The sequence below is a fragment of the Nelusetta ayraudi genome, unplaced genomic scaffold (genome assembly GCF_046127955.1).
Source record: "Nelusetta ayraudi isolate G7.1 ecotype Tasmania unplaced genomic scaffold, CSIRO-AGI_Nayr_v1 ptg000019l, whole genome shotgun sequence".
Lineage (NCBI taxonomy): Eukaryota > Metazoa > Chordata > Actinopteri > Tetraodontiformes > Monacanthidae > Nelusetta > Nelusetta ayraudi.
Window position 1 is genome coordinate 2,503,795 of NW_027466069.1, and position 18,909 is coordinate 2,522,703.

General features: G+C 49.7%; 1 protein-coding gene across 1 annotated transcript; it reads right to left on the minus strand.

Moving 5' to 3' along the window:
• Positions 1-398: 398 nt before the first annotated feature.
• acvr1ba (activin A receptor type 1Ba) lies at positions 399-16,986 on the minus strand. The gene is made up of 9 exons (XM_076026271.1): positions 16,787-16,986; positions 6,510-6,746; positions 6,160-6,414; positions 5,677-5,907; positions 5,407-5,574; positions 5,090-5,246; positions 3,633-3,757; positions 3,403-3,533; positions 399-2,789 (listed from the first exon to the last, which is right to left on the minus strand). The coding sequence occupies exons 1-9, from the start codon at positions 16,848-16,850 to the stop codon at positions 2,664-2,666; spliced, it is 1,494 nt and encodes a 497-aa protein (XP_075882386.1). The 5' UTR covers positions 16,851-16,986; the 3' UTR covers positions 399-2,663.
• Positions 16,987-18,909: the final 1,923 nt, after the last annotated feature.

Below are 18,909 nucleotides of genomic sequence, written 5' to 3' on the forward strand. Positions count from 1 at the left end.
TGAGCAAACCTTTTAACTGGTGGGGTCACAATGGGTTGGGGCCACAGCAGGAACAGATGGAGTGTTTTGGTGACCCACCGCATAGGAGAAAAATAAATTTATCATGGGATAAGTAGAAAACGTGTGCTTTAATGTCAATTGAAAATGAACAAAAGCGTTACAACAAAATGTCTTTGAAGCCCCATGGTATTTCGCTCTTTACTGAATTACTCTTGAAACACTGAGGGAACAAAGTAATGAAATAGAGCCATTTTGTGACTTACTTACTATTTATATTATTTCTTCAAGTTCGGCGGGTCGGATTAAAAAGCCGCAACGGGCCGCATATTGCCCCTGGGCCATAGTTTGCCCGAGCCTTATTTATGCACAGTAAGTGAGCACCACAGCACAGTCAAAGATACGAAAAAAAGTTGTTTATTGTATATCACCTATATACATTTCTTAACTCATCCTGAAAAGATTTTGCACAAACATGATTTGAAGACTTGAAGTGTGAACACGTATGAACGGGATTTCTGATGGCAACGAGGCCGGGCACGGGCACGGGGGTGGGGGGTACACTGGTGGGGGAGTGGTGTCCGGGACACATTTTGGTTCGACTGACGGCGGCGACCCCCGCCCCCCCGACCCGCCCCGCCCCCTCTCCCAGGTCACCGCCCTCCTTTCCGGTTCTGCCCGCTGCACCTGGAAACCACCTTCTCAGTAGCAGCAGCAGCGTTTGTGGATGGGCGTAGCTCGCAGCCGACACAGGAGGAGGAGGAGCGAATGAAACCGAGGCGTGTGGAGGACAGACGGAAGGAAGGAAGGAAGGAGAGAGGAGTCCGTCCAGCTCGGCAAGGAGGAGCCAGTGTTTGAGCCGGCATGCGCAACGGAGACTCGACGTGACAAAGTGGGTTGGCGGCGGCGGATGGAGCGACGACGTGATCGACTCCCGAGTCCATGTGGACGTAACAGTGCAGAGCCCCATGGCGACCGATGCCGAGTGGAATACGTTTGTAGAGCCGAGTAGAAAAACAACACCAAAAAAAAAAAAGAAAAACCCCAAGTTGACATGCAGCGACAAGTGACGGCCAGCTCCAGTTTGTCGACACTCGGCCGCCGGCAGTGTTTTTGATTCAAGGTTCCGCCACGGTCCGCACTATTCCAGTGTCATCAGAGTCGCCTGCGGAGGACGTGTTGGATAATATCAGGTCTGCATTATTGAGCTCCGAGCAGAGCGAGTTTAACAATCATACATTAAAACAACAACAACAACAATAATAATTAAAAACAAAAAAACAAACATAGATGTTGCAGCAAATATCAACTGAGATCAGTAGTACCGACAGAACCGCCAGGAGCAGGTTCCAAACTGATTTCTAGTTTCCAGCAGAGGAAGGTCGATTTTAGGGAAACCGTGCGGTCACAGCAGACGCCTGAAAGTACCATCCTAACAAATCAAATGTTTTTTTTTTAGTTTTTTTTTTTTAAAGTCACTGTTCAAATGTCACACTGGCGCCTGGGCCAAGAAAATAAAAAGGACGGCAAAACAAACCAAGAACAGAGGGGGGAAAAAAAACAGGTTTTATATACAAAGATGTACCCATCATCAGTAGTGTCTAAAAAAAAAAAACATAATCAAAAGGTAAAACAAACACCACGATGTCTTTACGCAAACAAAAATGCATAACAAAAAAACAACAACTGAGAAAAAGGGTTTCATTCCCGTTTTTCATACGCCTCTTATTTGCTCAGTGTGCGCAACATTCTCACCTCTCACCACCAGGGGGCGCAAAACAGCTACATCCGTCTGAAATCAACTCGGCAATAAAAACCTTTAAAATTAAACCATCATGTTTAGTTTTTTTTTAATAGCAGGACTCTGGCTTTGTCATCACAGTGTTGATCAATAATGAAATCAGAAATAAAAGCAGAAAACAGAGAAAGCGTTTCATCAAATAAATAAAAGAAAAAAAACCCCATCCCGAACGCTTTCTTTTTTTCCCTGCCACGTTGCGTTTTCGTTTAAAAACCGGAGTGCGTGTGCGCTACCTGATGGTCTCACACGCAGACACACACACAGACACGACATGAGGAAGCTACAGTCGAGTACAACGTTGTTGTACGGGTGGGATTTTCCAGGTGAGGAAGTAGACAGACAGACAGACAGACAGACAGACAGTATGGCTGATGCAATACAGAGTGTCTGAAGTGGAAAAACTCCAGCGTGTTGCCGAGTCTGCCGGACTGAAGTTTGTCCATCGGGGGGGGGAAGTCGTGGTTTTGAAAAATAAAACCCCAACAAACCAGCGCAGTGAAAGAGGCTTCCTGTCTGGTGGCGGAACCACCGCAACCTCAGTGGGAGCTGGGGGACGATGGTATCAACAGTGGTGTTGATGGTGCGGACCAATGGGGGCAGTGGTGGGGTGGGGTGGGGTGGGGTGGGGTGGGGGGGGGGGGGACTCAGTAGTTTTGGCTAAAAAGGTGAGGTAGGCCTCGTCACAACCCGGGAGTGTGTGGCATTAAAACTGGCAGGGTATTGGGTTTGTCTTTCTTCTCGATTCTTTTAGATTTGCAGTCAGTGAGTCTGTAGTGTTCGTTTCCTTATGTGGGGGCCTCTGGTCATTATTCGGACGGCCCCGCCCACCCTCCCACCGCCCCTCCGGGACGGCGACGGGGTGGGCTCACATCTTGACGTCCTCCTCCACGCTGAGCTGCGACAGGGTCTTCTTGATGCGCAGGGCGGTGAGCCTGGCCGCTCCGTTGGCGTACCAGCACTCCCTCATGATCTTCCCCATCACACGCAGAGACTGCACACAGAGGGGGAGGACACACAGTCACACAGTGGCAGAGAGAGGAAACGTTGCGAGTTGCCGGTCTGGTTGGGATGACTCAAAAAAATCTTTTTGCTGAGAAGATTAAAGGATTAAGGTGCCTGGATGAAGAAGCGGGTCCGGCGCCGAGCTGTGGGCGTGAACGAGCCTCGGCGGAGCGCGCGGCGTTCAACAGTGCAGTTATTAGAGGGAAACTGGTGTTTTCCACTGAAGGGCGTCCTCCTCCTGGCAGAATACCTTACAGCGACGGCGGTGACCGTGTCATGGAGTCAAAGCATCCGTTTCAAATTGATTCCTAGTTGCAATGCTCGAATGCCCACTGTAGATATATTTGAGCTGAGCATGAATTAAACCAGTTTAATCCCTCAATTTTACAAGAAAAAGGTTGAATTTTATTGGAAAAAGGAAGATTAATGGTGAGATAATGATGATGGTGTCACTGAAGAACCAACAGCTATCTTCAATTTCACCATCTAGCGATGAAGGCTCTGCCTTCTCACCTAGCCGTGTGTGTGTGTGTGTTTTATATATATATACATATGAATAGCTGCAGCTGTTGCTGTGGAACGTGTTGCAGGCTGGGACGAACCTCGTAACTCTGCCACCAGTTGGGCACATTGGGCCTGAGTTTCTGGTCACACACCACCTTCCTCATCTCCTCTATGGAGGGGTCGGAGGGCACCAGGTCGTAGTAGGGCAGCTGGTACTCCTCGTGGATGCCTGTGGAGGAGAAAAGTGCAGCTCAGTCTCGGTGCGTCACTGCCCCCCCCTCCCACCACCACCAACCGTCACACCGACTGTCGGGTTCCTGCTCGTTACCTCCTGTGTTGCAGCGACGTGCGATCTCCCAGTACACCAGGCCCAGCGCGTAGATGTCGGCACACTTGAAGGAGTCAAAGTGCTTCATGTTGATGGTCTCGTCCAGCACCTCTGGAGCCATGTACCTGCAGGAGGCCAAGGAGTGAGCGGTGAGGGCATTAAATAGACGACCTCTCGACAGAAGAGCCTAACTGCGTGCTGAGAAAACACACACAACATGTCACTGCCGCCGTGACAGGGTTTCTTGATGGGAGGTGAACATTGCCGTTTTAACAGGAGGCTGTAAACAGCGGGCTAAATATGCTGTTTTCTTAACATTTACACCAAGGCTGTACGATTAACCCATTTTAAATCAAAATCCAAATTTTTAGTCAAGACGACGTTAAAAAAAAAAGGAAAGGCGTAAAATCGATTTTCCTCTCGCATGCTTCTGGGTTGGTACCTCCAGGCTACCGTAGTCCCCTCCACCCTCGAGAAGCTGTTACACCCACACCCCTCTGTAAGCATGTCAGCGTTTGCCAAGTCAAGCGAGAACGCAGTTGCTAAAAAAGGGCAAGAAAAGCCAGTCAGTGGTGTGGAATTGGTCGAGCTTTGAGGTTTGGGATGAAGAGCAACGACTCCCTGCTGCAAAGCTTGCCTGGTGGTGGTGTCCGCTGAAGACTGCAGCACGACAAACTCATTTCAACACCTCGCAAGCACCACGAGCCAGAGTGAGAGCAGTGTGTTGCTTTGCAGGCTGCCGTACGCGAGGACGAGAGAGCGGCGTTTCGGATCGACTCGCCACCATGCTAACTGGCTACCTCTGTTTACTGGCAACTGTAGCTGTCCTAGCTACAGCAGACGTTAAAACCAGGAAGTGATTCCGTATGCCGTCCTCGCCGAAGTCGCATACGACACGCGCTTGTCCCGTTTTTGTTTAACTAGAAATGACACGTGACCCAGTCGTGCGATGTGTTGTAGCCTCATGTCGCAAGTGCTCGCCGAGTATCACAGATGAAAATATCACGTTTGTCCTCGACGACAAGAACAGTAACAGTTAAAAAACGTATATCAAATCGCTTTGAGTCTTCCATTTATTTGCAAGTCGATCGCTGAATGAAAAATAATGAACCCAACACAGACAACAATAATAATACATAAAACGTTGAGGACCCGACAGAGGCGGGGCTTGAACCCGCGTACCAGCGAGGAAAAAAAGCTAAGAAGTTCACCACGCTAGCCCCTAATCCACCAACTCACGTGCGAGTACACATTAGTGCAGGACTAAGTCACCAGTCACACAGGCCGTAACCACACTGATCAACTTGCTTACCCCCCCCCCCCCCCCCGAAAAAAATTAAAAAAAAAAAAATTGAAAATTGAGTTTTCAGAGGGGAAAAAAAGGGATTTTATTTTTGTCCAAAACCGTCCAGCCCCAATTCATAATATGTTCTGTGGTCTCTAAACTACACATTTACCTCTTGGTGCCCACGCGCTGGTTGGGGGCGATGTCGATGGTGTCTGTGAGCGACTCGTGGCGGACCGCCAGGCCCAGGTCGGCGATGGCGCACAAGAGGTTCTTCTTCACCAGGATATTCTTAGACTTGAGGTCACGGTGAGCGATGCCGGGTTTACCTGCAGGGGGTTGGGGTGGAGAGAGGGTGGAGGTGGGGGTGGGGGGCAGACGGCGCATCATTAAATTTGCATCAGGGGGCTCAGCGGAGACGACAGACGTCCGCTGGGACTGCGGGCCGGTAAAAGTTCCTGCAGGTTTTCCCGCCTGCGAGGGCCTCACCCTGAGTGCCGAGGATCTCCATGTGGAGGTGGGCCAGGCCGCTGGCGGCCGACAGCGCCAGCTTGATCATGCCCTCGATGGTGACGGAGTAGCGGTTCAGGTAGTCGAAGAGGGAGCCGTGCTCGTGGTAGTCGGACACCAGCCACAGCTGAGTCCACGTGCCGTTGTCTTGGGAGAGAGCCACGCAAAATCAAAAGTTGGACAGAGCGACCGGAAGAGGAAAAAACTTTGGCAGTGACACAAAAAACAAAACAAAAAAATCCAATCAACCTTTATTATCTGCGGCGATGAAGCCCAGGATGTTCTCGTGCCGCAGCATGATTGTCTGGTAGATCTCGGCCTCTCGGAACCAGGAGCGCTCCTCCCTGGACGAGAAGATCTTCACCGCCACGTCCCCGCCGCGCCACTTCCCTCGCCACACCTCCCCGAAGCGACCTTTTCCTATGATCTCCTGCAGGACGATGGTCCTGGCCACGGTCCGCTGCACAAACAGCGGCAGACCTGCAGGGGGAGCCGGGTGAGCAATTTAACGTTTGAAAGAGTCATGGCAAGAAAGATCACACTTGGGGTTAAACAGCCTTTTTTTCCTCTTTTAAATAGGAATACCCATCATCCTTTGTGCTCCACACATACTGATCTAGTTCTCAAAATTCAAACATTTTATCATTTAAAAAGAATATAAAAGACTGCATGTCCCCCCACCCCGACAAACGCGAGCTGTTTGCTTCCACAAGCGTCGCAGCACCGACTGACCTGAGCCCGAGCCGGAGGTGGACATGTCGTAGATGAGGTCCTGCAGGGTTTTGTCTTTGGCCAGGTAGAGGTGGTCGCAGGACGGATCCTCCACCTCCAGCCTCTGCCTGTGGCTGTAGGCCCTCTGGTGGTACTGGAACAGGAAGACGCCCACCATCAGCAGCACGCACAGGAGGAAGACCGGCCCGGCGATGACTGCCACCAGCTCCACCGGCCCCCACGAGCTGCCCGTCCAGTCCCCCTCCTTGGTCGGGACTACGGACAACGCAAAAAAAAAAAAAAAAAAAAAAGGAGGTTAGAAGGCTGAATTTGCGAGGAGCTGCAGAAAGCGTTTGATGTCCGAGCCTCACCGGGGATCTTAAGGTCGATGCTGTTGCAGTAATCTTCATAGCAGCAGTGCGTGTTGAGGAGGCCCGGCGCACTCAGGCAGTAGAAAGGTTGTCCGGGAGGGACCAGGTTGTCCCGGCTGATGCAAATGCGCACGTGCTGCTCCTTCCCCTGGCTGTGGTACGTGGAGGCCATGCAGGCGCCATCCGTCTCGCACTCGTAGGCCGTCTTCTCGCAGTTGGTGCAGTTGCAGCGCAGAGCTGCGGCCCCAGAAGGACGGGAAAAAAAAGCCGAGGAGTTACGACGGCGCGTGAAAGTGACGCTTGGCAGACAGAGACACTATATTGGTCACTAGTGTTTGCATCAAAATGGAATTGCGATGCGATGGCTCGGTGCAAAATGGGAAACAATGACGGTGTTTTAGACAGAAACCTTGCACAAGACCGGCGGGGCACGAAAGAGAGGGTCGATGACATCACACTGGCGCAGGAGAGGGAGGATTTCTAGAGCTTTTTGAACCATCTGAAATAGTGATGCAAATTAACGGTTCATTGATAAGTCATGACCTTTGCTGAGAAGCTAAATTTCACAATGAAAAATGTGTCGGGGACACGTTATTTAACCCTGCAATAATGTTGAGGGTCCAATGTGAGCCATTTGCACATTAGAGAGCAGTGAAGAGCATCACAGTATCTACAGGTGAATTGCTCTTTCCTGCCACTACACTGTTATAATGATATCAACTACCTGTGTAAAAAAAAAAAAAAAGTTAAATTAATTGCGACTAATTTCATTTAATCAATTAAATTCTTAAATCGACATCCCTAATCTGAAAGTTGGAGGAAACCTAAGAAGTAAAGGCAAAGGAGGATACTGGTGATGTATATATTCAGACATATCACACATATTTATATGAAACTACATTTTCTGGATATCTATTGGGTTTTTGGGGGGTTGTAACCAATTACGCTCCTCTCAAGTCTGAGAAGTAAAAAAAAAAAAAAAAAGACGTGTGCAATTAATTTTTCTATCCACTAGAGGGCAGCCTAACTGCACATCTCCAACAAGAGGATGGAGTGAGTGGACCGTCCCCATCAGTTGGAGGCATTGGCTGATGTGCAGACACAGAGCTTGGGGTGCAGCAGCAGCAGCAGCAGCAGCAGCAGCCAGACGGGCCTGAAATTAGATCCTCCACTGCAGATGAACCCAAACACTCCGGGTGGGATGCAGCGGCCCAGAGGGACAAACAAAGTGAAAGCCAACAAGGGGAGGAGAGTTGCAGTTTGCAGCGCGATGCCCGAATCTTCTCCTCTGTCCGACACACAGCCGCCTGCTGCTGCTGCTGCTGCTGCTGCTGCTTAAGCTAATGAGACGGGAGGGGTTTTGTCTTTTCTTTTCTTGAAATTATTATTATCAAAACGCGGCACACTCTTGCACGGGGACCTATTAAGGCTGACACAATGGAAGTGGAGCCGAAGCCGGGCTGAAGCCAAGTCGGTCCTTTGACACACTCGAATGAGGTCAGCGCCAGAAGAATTATCACAAAAACTGGAAAATGTGAAAGGAGACGTGGAGTTCTTGGGAAAGCAGGAGAGCGAGAAAGCAAAACTGATTAGACTGCGAGGGAGGGTGGAATTTGATTCCGAGTCACAACACACACACACACACACACACATGCTTCTTATTTGGGGTAAGGTAAGAACAAAGGGCTTCTTCTCAGTTTTTTTCATAACTCGGACCAGGACCAGGCTGCAGAGGGGGGAAAGATCAGAACCGAAAAACAAGACAACAAGCGGCAAAGATCAACTCCAAACCCGTCCCGTCGGGACACGACGACGGCTCGGAGGGTGACGTCTGCCAGACAGCGCACCGATCCACGCTGCTAGCGCCAACAAAGAGCCAACAACCCCGGGCCAATTACTGAGGTATGGCCGTAAAAACAGGACCACCGGAGCGACGGCGGCGGGAGGAGACAAAGTGGGGAGGAATTCCAAGGCCTTCAATAGAAAGACGTCTGCGGTCGGACCGCTGACAGTCTGGAGCCGACGCGGTGAATAGGTGTGAAGAGCGGCCGCCTCCTGCTAATCCTCCAGGTCTCCTCTTGCTTCTTTCAAAGCGGATGCGCGGATCACGGAGCCTCGCGGTTCAAAGTAGAGTCTCTGTCTAAGGCCATCAGCAGCTTTAAAGGCACATTTTCGAAAAGGCCGCTCTTTTTGAAAAAGGTTGCCCAGTATGTTCTGCCCGCTTTCAGACTTTTCACCGTGGACTCCGAGCTCGGAAGGTGAGCGGTTCACTTAGCCCGCTGTTTACAGCCTACGGTTGGCTTACAGCGTCCTGCTGATGCATCTCTGGATGTTTCACGTTCACAAACTTGGAGGGCAGAACAAAGACCCGAGCTGGCGGTGCAGTCGCCAAACACCTTTTGTGACATCACAGAGGGCCGCTTTCTGATTGAGGACTGCACACAGTTGTGCGCGTCACGGCCAAAGACATAAAGATGCCGCGTCACTGACGGATGAGAGACTCACCACTGATAGAAAAACAGCAGTCAAGAAGAGAATTTTTGCCAAACTTGTGAATTTAAAACCAAAGCTTGGAGGTGGGGGGGATTAAAAGCCCGACGACGATCGCTCCGCCCCCACGCTGTTATCTGCTCTCATAAAATGTTCCGAGTCAGAGGAGCGGCTCCCACTTAACAGCGTTCCAGGAGGTAGAAGTGAGTGTGGGAACGGGTTTCGCACGCAGAGGGAGCCGATGTGTCTATGCTTGTTCATTAAGCCCTGGTGGAAAAAGGCACAGCACTTTCAGTAATATTTGTCATCCGCTTGGCGTTTTTTTTTTGTTTCCCATGTGTGTGTTCCGTCTCCGGGAGGCGAGCGGGAAAGCGGCAGGAACCTTTTTTTTTTTCTTTTCTTTTTTTTTTGCAGAGTGTGTCAAAGTTCCTCAAAGTGGAATTTCCTGCAGATTACGCAGAGGTGAAGCACGGTGGGAGCTGATAAAGAGAGCGGAGGGGAGGGGGGGGGGGGGGACCAAGCCACATCACACTAATGTGCAACGTTAACCAAGCAAAAATGGCAACCAGATGATGGTCATCAGGGCTGTAAGGTCGAGGAGGCCGGGAAATGTTATCATCAAATTCAGCCCAGGTGAATCACTCCTTCCAAGTGAATCACTTCAAAATAAAACACCAACCTTTAAAAAAAAAAAAAAAAAAAAACCTCCTAAACCCCACAACAGAGTCATCAAAAAGAAATGATTATTGTGACACAATACATTGCGCAAAGGGCTGATAAATGAAGGGCGAGCTGGCAGGAAGTGGATGGTCTCTGGTGGGGGCGGAGCCGGGAGGGAAACCAGAACGTGGCTGGGAAACATACGTTTGGCCTGGCGCGACTGCTTTGTGGTCTACCAGCAGTTTGGTCTGTGGCGAGGCCTCCCCCCTCTCACTGCACACTCAATTCGCCACCATATGTTGCCCACTTCCAACACAAACAAGCGGCGGAATCAGTCAAGGACGCGAACGCGGCTAATTAGAGGAGGAGGAAAAAAGAAATCTCACATCCGAAGGAAACCAGGAAATGTATAAAAAAAAAAAATAATAACTGGGTAGAGGCACAGTGGTTGAAGGCTGGACGCTGCTGACAAACGCCACCGCAGGAGCAACTTGCAGCCCACAGCCAGCACGCCACAATGTTTGCACAGGGCTCCCAGTGGCTGCAGACTGGGGTTTTCTCCCCCCCCTCGGAGCCAAAGTGTTACAAAGCCGAAGCCTGCAGCAATATTATCAACTGGAAACCGCACATCTGCGGCTTTTCCCGATGAACTCTGCTCTCGCACGCACGTAATTGCTGGTATTTTTGTGTGTGTGTGTGTGTGTGTTGTTTTTTACACTGGTGCTTTTGTGCGGAGATTAAGACGACATGAGGAGGGATTGGGCCGCTGCTGCGCAAACAAAGAGCAGAGCAGAAAGTAGTGGGAGAGGGCTGGTGGTGGTGGAGGTGCTGGGGGGGGGGGTCCTGTGTGGAGCAGCGTGGGGTGGGGGGATGGGCGCAGCACCAGGGGACAGGCTCGGGTACAAGCTGAGTGTTTTTGAAGGACCGGTCGGCCTGGGCCGGACAGGATGGAGCGGAGGAGGGGGAGGGGGTTTGGTGGAGGCGACCACCAGGGGGCCCCGCAATATGCCGGAGAAAGGGGGGGGGGGGTAGTTGCAGATGGAGGATAACAAGCGAGAATTACGGAGTCTCCCCCCTCCCCCACCCACCCGGCTGCCTGCGATGGAGGTCTGGCCCCGAGTGACCAGCTGCAAGCGCCATTAAAACCCAGTCTAGACTTTGACTTACTGGAGGGGGTGTAGAGCAGGGAAGGGGGGGGGAGGGGAAGGAAACAGTGGAAGGAACGGGGGGAGGGGGGGGGAGCAGGAGTAAATGGTGCAAAGGGTGATTTTACTTTTGAGCCTGCGCGACTGCTGCGAGTGAAGTTCCGATCATTCCGTTCGTGTCGAGGCAGGAAGCGGCAAGACAAAGCCAGGAAGGGATTAATAAAACACCGCTGCCATCAGCGGCGCCCCAACTGGGACCAGACCCTGCGAAAGAAAACCCCCGCAACAGAGTCCGATTCCAAACACCTTCACGGAGCTGTCGGGACCTTACTGGTGTGGGAGCTGCCGGGCCCAGCGTGAAAGAAAAACACACAGGGAGGAGAAGGAAAGTCGGTGGAGGATCATCTGAAGTGGGGCTGGCGCAGTGTGGGCATGGAGCCGTGTGTGTGTGTGTGTGTGTGTGTGTGTGTGTGTGTGTGTGTGTGTGTTGGAGGTGGTAGTGGGGCAGCAGAGCACCATTACCCAAATACACTGGCTGAAATGAGATCCATGCAGATACCAGACTGAGAGCTGATCAAGACAAGCAGACGCCACCAGACAGACATACACACACACACACACACACTCTCACTCCCCCCCCACACACACACACACACATCACACTACAACCTCGTCCCAATCAATGCTGGGGGGATGCAGGAAAGTCATTACCTTTGTCTGCATCTCAGGGTCGGATTACTGATCTGATTTTAAAATGAAGTCTCGTGGGGTCGAAGCTGCTCCGCTGGCCCAGAGGCTACATCTCATCCTGTCTGTCCGTCTGTCTGTCTGTTGCTGCTCGAGAGTTCAAACACACACACACACTAGCTTGCATACATGGCCAATCATGCCAACAAATGAGGAAACACTGCCTTTATGGACAGACAGACAGACAGACAGATGTGCTTTATTGATCCCAAACTGGGGAAAGTCAGCTGTTGCAACACTAAAAACTATATTGACCCAAATGAACCAAATGCCGCACCATGTGGTTTGCAGCTTATGGAGCAGTATGGTTACTAGCAGAGCGCAGACAAACCTGGAGGGGGAAAAAAAAAACATGAGCCTTTCAATAGTTCTTACTGCCCCCCCCCCCCCCCCCTTCACCCCCGATTTAAACCAGAATGTGTTTGAAGGTTAATTTAACATCTTGCACATGACCAGATTTTAAGACTTTAAAACTTTTTCCATCCACTGAATGTCTGGAACTAATAAGGGTCTTTTTTAAGCACCAAGTCACATGCTTGATGCACTGGCAAAGGACTGAAACAGACGCGGTCATTATGAAACGGCCAGTGGACTCGCTGAGCAGAATGAACTCATCGGTGCCGTGGACAGGCTGATATTATCAAAGAAAAAGTGGTGAAAAGCTGCTTTTTAAACTTGGCGTCATGACTGTCTGGTGCGCTGGTGTTTGATGAGCAAACAAACTCACTTTAAATGAGGGGAAAAAAAGAATTCTGTTGTTATTACCACCTTGTTATGACTTAGAAAATAATTATTATATTATATTATTATGCCATGCATTTGTAATTTGATACATAAAGTGATATGGGCCATTTCAATTAAGCCAAACCAGCTTTGTCAAACACAAACAGAATTGTATAAAATAATCTGGCCAGAACAAATCATAATCACTTGTTTGGAAAGACAAGGAAAGAATAGCAGGGGAGTGTTGAAAATCTGTATTGTTACAGTTTAATACGTATCCAGAGGGCAAAACACTCTGTTCTGTCACCATCAAGTCCCGGCACAGAAGAGAGGCTGAGATTTAAACTAATACCAGTAGAGCGTAGTTACATAATAATCTCCCACAATCACAGATTCTGACCGAGGTCTCTCCCTCGCTGCGGTCGCCATGGAACGCAGCTCTCCGAGCACATCACTGTCAGACCGGGGGGAGACGGACACGGCAGCACACCTTCCAGCAAAGAATGCCAAGACAGAGCAGGTCTGATCTACACTCTGACAACCCCGGCGTCTCGCCAAAGAGATGGGGGCAGGTGTGGAGCTTTGCCCTCCCTATGGGTGAGTGCTGAAACAGCTACGGGTTCAGGCTGGGTGCAACGACGACAACGTTTGAGAGCCTGTGACACACACACACACACACGTTGCAAAAGCAACCACCAAAGCCAGTGAAGTCTCAAGAGAGTGAATTTATAAAAGAACTGTGCTGATGGCTGAGGGCGACCACGGTCAGTGGTGGTGAGGTGGGGTTGGCCAGGAGCTCCGCTGTCTGCCGTCACAATTAGGGCTGTGTGTGTGTGTGACTCTGGGCCAATGGATGTCATTCACAATGTCGGCCAGGGTAGCGGGAAAACCAGACCAGCACCATGGATGCATTATAATAATTGGATACTGAATGGATTTTTCCCCGTGGCCAATCGAGGTACTGCAGCAAAAAAAAAAAAAAAAATTCCCATAGACCGCACTACAAAAATAAACACCTTTAAAACGGTTGACAGGACGACTGTGATCTGAAACATGATGAATAGCGAATCTTTCTTTCTTTGTAGGTTTTTCAGTTCTGGTCTTTTGTTTATAAAAAAAATGGTAAAGGCCAGAAAATCACATTGAAGAGTTCATTCCCCGCGTGACATCACAACGTCGTACGTGCTGCTGTTGTCTCAGCTCGCTCTGATTGGCTGTGTCCTGACGTATGGTGCAGCTGGTTCGCACTGCTGCCACACAGCGAGAAAGTTACTGGTTCGATTCCGACCATAGGACCTTTCAGTGTGCAGTTTGCAGCTTCTCCCCGTGTCTGTTCTCCGGCTTCCTCCCACAGTCCAAAAACATGCACGTGAGGTGAACTGGAAACTCTAAATTGTCGGTAGGTGTTGTGAGAGTGAATGGTTGTTGGGCTTTCTATGTGGCCCTGCAATGAACTGGCGACTTGACTGGGGCGTCACCCTGCCTTCCCACTATGACAGATGCGATAGGCTCCAGCTAAGCCCCGCAACCCTGAGTGGAGGAACAAGTGGGCATTGAAAATGGATGGATGGATGGACGTATTGTATACGTCTGTGTGTGCATGCGTTGTCATGTAGACCGTCATGGCTTGCGTCCATGAAATATTGTAAGGTTATTATAGGCCTCCTGCATTCTTCAGTAAATTTAGACTGGTATTGAGTAACAATCAGGACACACACACACACACACACACACACACACACACACACACACACACACACACACACACACACACACACACACTTTTGTCCTCCTTTCCACCCTCACCCCTCCACCTGTCTCAACCCTTCTCTTTAGAGACACACACCTTTGAACCCAATACGTTTGTACCTCTTCCTTCCGTGCGTGCGTTCAACGGGCTCTGATCAAACAGGCAGGTGTGCACATGCCCGTAGCTGACTCGCTCACGCTACCCCCCACCATCAACCTGACGCTAAAACAGCACCTGTACGCAAGCCAAGTCCTGCACGGACGGTTTCACAGACAAGTCAAGAGGCAGGGAAACTGCGGTTTATTTCACCCCCGCTCTCCCCAAGCTACTCAGTGCTGAATTCTGACACAAGGGGGGGGGGGGGGGGCAGAGAATGGCGAGGCTCTGGCGGGGTCTCGATAGCGTGTGAAGGGCCTGCTAAAAGTGCAAAATTCAAGACGCATGAGGTGGGCGGGGGAGGGGTCAGTGCCACTGGCATTCTTCAGTGGGACGGGGGGGGCAGCGAATGAGAGAGAGAGAGAGAGCAGGAGTGGGAAACGTCGACTGTAAAGATAAAACTCTGGTACAAAGCCACAGGCCCGTTCCTTTATATGGCACATAGGAAGCGGAGTGCGTGAAAGGAAGAGTGCAAGAGAGGGACGCACCCTTCCTCACGCCACTGAGGTGGACGCGGCGCTCGCATCGCACCGCTTTTTGTGTTCCAACGCCGCCAGGCAGACTATCAGGTTAATATAGAATAATGTGGAAGCTGCATCATTCAAAGGTATTCTTGCAGGAGGCTGCAAACGTCGACCTAAAAGCAGTTTTCTGCAGATTTTTGTAGTTCATCATGCAAAGGCTGCACCCCTGAAAAATAAAGATTTAAATAAATAAATAAATAAATAAATACATAAAAAAGATCTGAAAATGAGTGTAATTTGAGACATTTCAATACCATGAAGCATCAGCAGCAGCTGTTGGGAGTCCAGCCGCATGTATTACTTGCTGCGACATGGCACTAAGCAGACATGTGGGGCCCCTTTACACGACATACCCCGCCAGCTGGACTAAGCCATCATCGTCCTCTGTCGGCTCTGGCCGCACACAAACCCTGCCACCAGCCCGCCCTCACACAACACCGTCAATGTTGGAGCAACTCTGTCAAGCAAACTGGCCGTTCGGGCGTCATCATTTCCGAGCCCACCTCAAAAGCAATTGACCAACCTTAGAACACACGGCGCTTATCTAAACTATGCAGGGGAGGAGCTTCGTGTTATTTTCCAAGAGGTAACGACTCATTATTTTCATAACCTCACGCAATCAAATGTACAACAAGTATGTGGTGATATTTATCTTGGCACTAAGAGCAGATTTTCCTCTGTTTCTCTCCCCCCCCCCTCCTTCACTATCTGGCTTCGCGTGCGTATTGGCAAGTCAGAACAAGACGAGAACAATTCAGACCGGGAAATAAAAAGGGGGCTCGACCTCCACGTCTTCAGCCATTTAGAAAACAAGCCGTCCAGACGTGTGTTGACGCAGTGTGGCCCAGAGGTTCGGCGCAACATATGCGCCACGCTGGACCTTGCAGGTTTGGGTATCAGCTGCTGCTCCAGCAAGGGGGGAGGGGAGGGGGGGGCAAAAGGGGTGAGATTCAGACTGGAGAGGCCCCATAACTGGCGCCTCAAAAGACCCCACTTGCCACATTTCCATCACAATGAAGCCAGACTTCAACTCTGACTTGTGTCTGGGATGTCTGAATGCACGGCTGTTGTCACCCTCTGCCAGCATTCACTTTCCGCTGGAGGCCACTGAGCAGCCTTTTCACTCCTTACAAATGACACCAATGGAGGAAGCTGCCAGTGTTTACCCTCCCCAAAAACACCCAAAACACATTTCACGCACAAAGTAGGTTAACCCCCCCCACACACACACCACCACCCCATTTTGTTTCCCCGCAACTACTGTAAAGGGTTTTCTGCAGAAAAACAGAAAGCATAAGACGAGAAATCTGTAACCACCAACTACACTGCACGTGCTCAGCCAGACGCTGCAGACTGTGTGTGTGTGTGTGTGTGTGTGTGTGTGTGTGTGTGTGTGTGTGTGTGTGTGTGTGTTAGGGGGCGCGCGGGGGGTGCAAACCAGTGATAAGTAGACACGGAATTGTTGTGAAAACATTTAGAGTTTAGCGTTGAGAGAGAGAGAGAGAGAGAGAGAAGTTCCAACAGCCGGCGGCAGCCTGCCGTCGATATTATTTAGCCCTCGGTCGGCGCACCGAGCGTCCTGAATAGCAGACGTTGCGACAGTCTTCCACCTGACAAACACCTCATTATTCAAAGGTTAACTTTGCACAGTTTGCCCTCGCCAGCCGAGCTAACCGACGTTAGCCCACCATGTTGTTGTTGTTGTTGTGTTGTTGATGTTGTTGTGGTGTTTTGTTTTCGGGTTTTTTTTTTTTTCGCGACTTGTTTCCTCGCTCATTAACGCGACATGTCTCATTCATTTCCCTGACACTCGACAAAAAACAAAAAAAAAAACAACAAAAAAACAAACTCCTGTGTGGACCGCAAAACAAACATACAAGCAAACAAACAAGCAAGCAAGCAAGCCAACAAGCAGACAGACAACGAGGTCGGCGCTAGCTTAGATAAGGGTTAGCCAAATCCCTGATGCGGAGCGCCATGACGATGAGCGACAACAGGCAATGCCCGCTTCCAACAAAACACGTCCGAGACAAAAGCCGGAGGAGGAGGTGCTCGCTCGCATCAAGAAAAACCCAAACTTACCGTCCCCGAGCACCACGGACCCGAGTAGGGCCAGCAGCGTTAGCGCCGTTCGCTTCATAGGCATTTCGTCTGCGTTGCCATCTCCGCTGCCGCCGAAATGCGTCCGAAGCGCGTCGTTTCTATCAGACCTGAGGCACAACCACCGCGCGCACACATACACACGCGCACGCACACTACACTGCCTGATACTAGCCAGCCAGCCAGCCAGCCTGGCGAGTGACGTCTTTAAAGGGGTGTGTGTGTGTGTGTGTGTGTGTGTGTGTGTGGTTGAAGGGGAGGTTTCTCCTTCTGCCGCCATCGAGGTCACGGCTGCGTGTTGTTAGTGGGTTTCTCAATTACAATACAATAAACCGAGCGGCACGGCAATGCATAGCGTAAATATTTAGCGGGCCAGCCCCCGACCCCGAGGGAAAAAAAAAATGTAAACACATGTTGAAAATGTGAGCTATAAGAATGATGTAACATGCGAGCGTCAGTTATGAAACCTTCCACATTTCAGCCAGATATTGTTCGACAAACCCTTGCGAGCACTGTAACAGGGGCTTTAACGCAATTACTCTGGGAGTCACGGCCATATCATTACAAAAATAATAATTGATGCTATATTCATTACGCTATACTATTCTGAAATGGAAAACTATATTGATACAATTTTAACCATTTCTGGATTTTTTTTAATTTTATTTTGAGTGTTGATATTTAATGTCTGTATTTTCAATGATGTATGCCCTAAAACATCAAGGTCAAAGGCAAAATTACATTGTTTATGTATTTAGAGGTCGTTTTCAGTTGCAGTCAACTGATAAACAACCAAACAAATTCATGCAAAGAGGGGGTACTGGAGAAATTGTTTTGAGGCCTGCACAATAGAAACAGTTGACATGTAAATAGTTAAACACAGGAGTGTTTTTATTGCACAGGTCTAGCAGGTACATAACACCTCAGTCATCTAATGAACCAGTTTTAATCTTGACACCAGCGTCGTGGCTGTTTTATCACAAGCAAAAAATATTTTTACCATCAACAACTTTTAATTCTTGTTGCCCTTTGCTTGCTGCTAGGAAACATGTTTATTTTCTGTTGCTCTTTAATCCTAAACATCCTACCAGTTTGTATTCTGTGTTAATGAATGCAGACATGGCTGTCGCACAGACCAAACAACGCTTTACGACATTCAAAGTGCAACAACAAATCCATAAACGGTTATTAGGAAGAACTTCAACGTGACTGTGACTCAGTACGTCAGCATATTCAATCCTTATTGGTTCAGGTTAGAGGGCAGATGTTCAGTCTCAAGTGTGCTGGAACTAACACACACTGGTTGGCTTTGTCCACATGACAAATCACGTCTTACTTTCACTAGTATGTATGTTATACTCATTGACACAACGTTATGAAAATCTGCGGGACTGAATTTGATCAATATTTGCATGTAAAGATCCCCTGTCAGCACCTCTTCCAGGGCTGAATCTAAAGTTTGAGGAAGTCACAGCTGTGTGCAAAAAAAACCCCAAAACAAAAATACTCATTGACTACAAGTTCCCAAAAATTATTTTGGTCAATATCCACTCAGACTTAAGGACCTGGCCTATCTTTTGCCAGGGACATTGTGATCTACACTGACTACACTCAGCAACAACAGCTTGAAAATATAGAGCTGTCACTGCCAGGTTTCTACAGTAGTTGGGAGCTGATCTCTACTTCCCTTCCATCACCTTTTCTCTCACCGGCACTCCCACCAATCTACCCTCAGACCCAATTGTGTCTGCATAGCCTCCTCTGCGACTTTATATCTGGCCATTACAGACCCTGTCCAATTTATCTTCACATTTCTTCGGTGCGCATTGTCTGCCGGAGAGCTCCATCTGTCTCCACCGAGCCATTTGGAACAATCCCACCGAGAGAAAAAAAATACCCAGAGGAGGGAGACAGAGGGAGTGAGAGTGAGATGGGCCTGTACACTGGCAGAGAGGGGGGGGTTCAGGTTCAGCGTCTCTGATACTTGAACAACACCCCCCCCCCCCTCCCCACCCCCTGCAGTGTTAAAAATAACCAGCCCTTCATCTGACTGACCAGACAGACAGGGGCTTTGAGGGAGTATTATCTCTCTGGAGTTTGCGCAA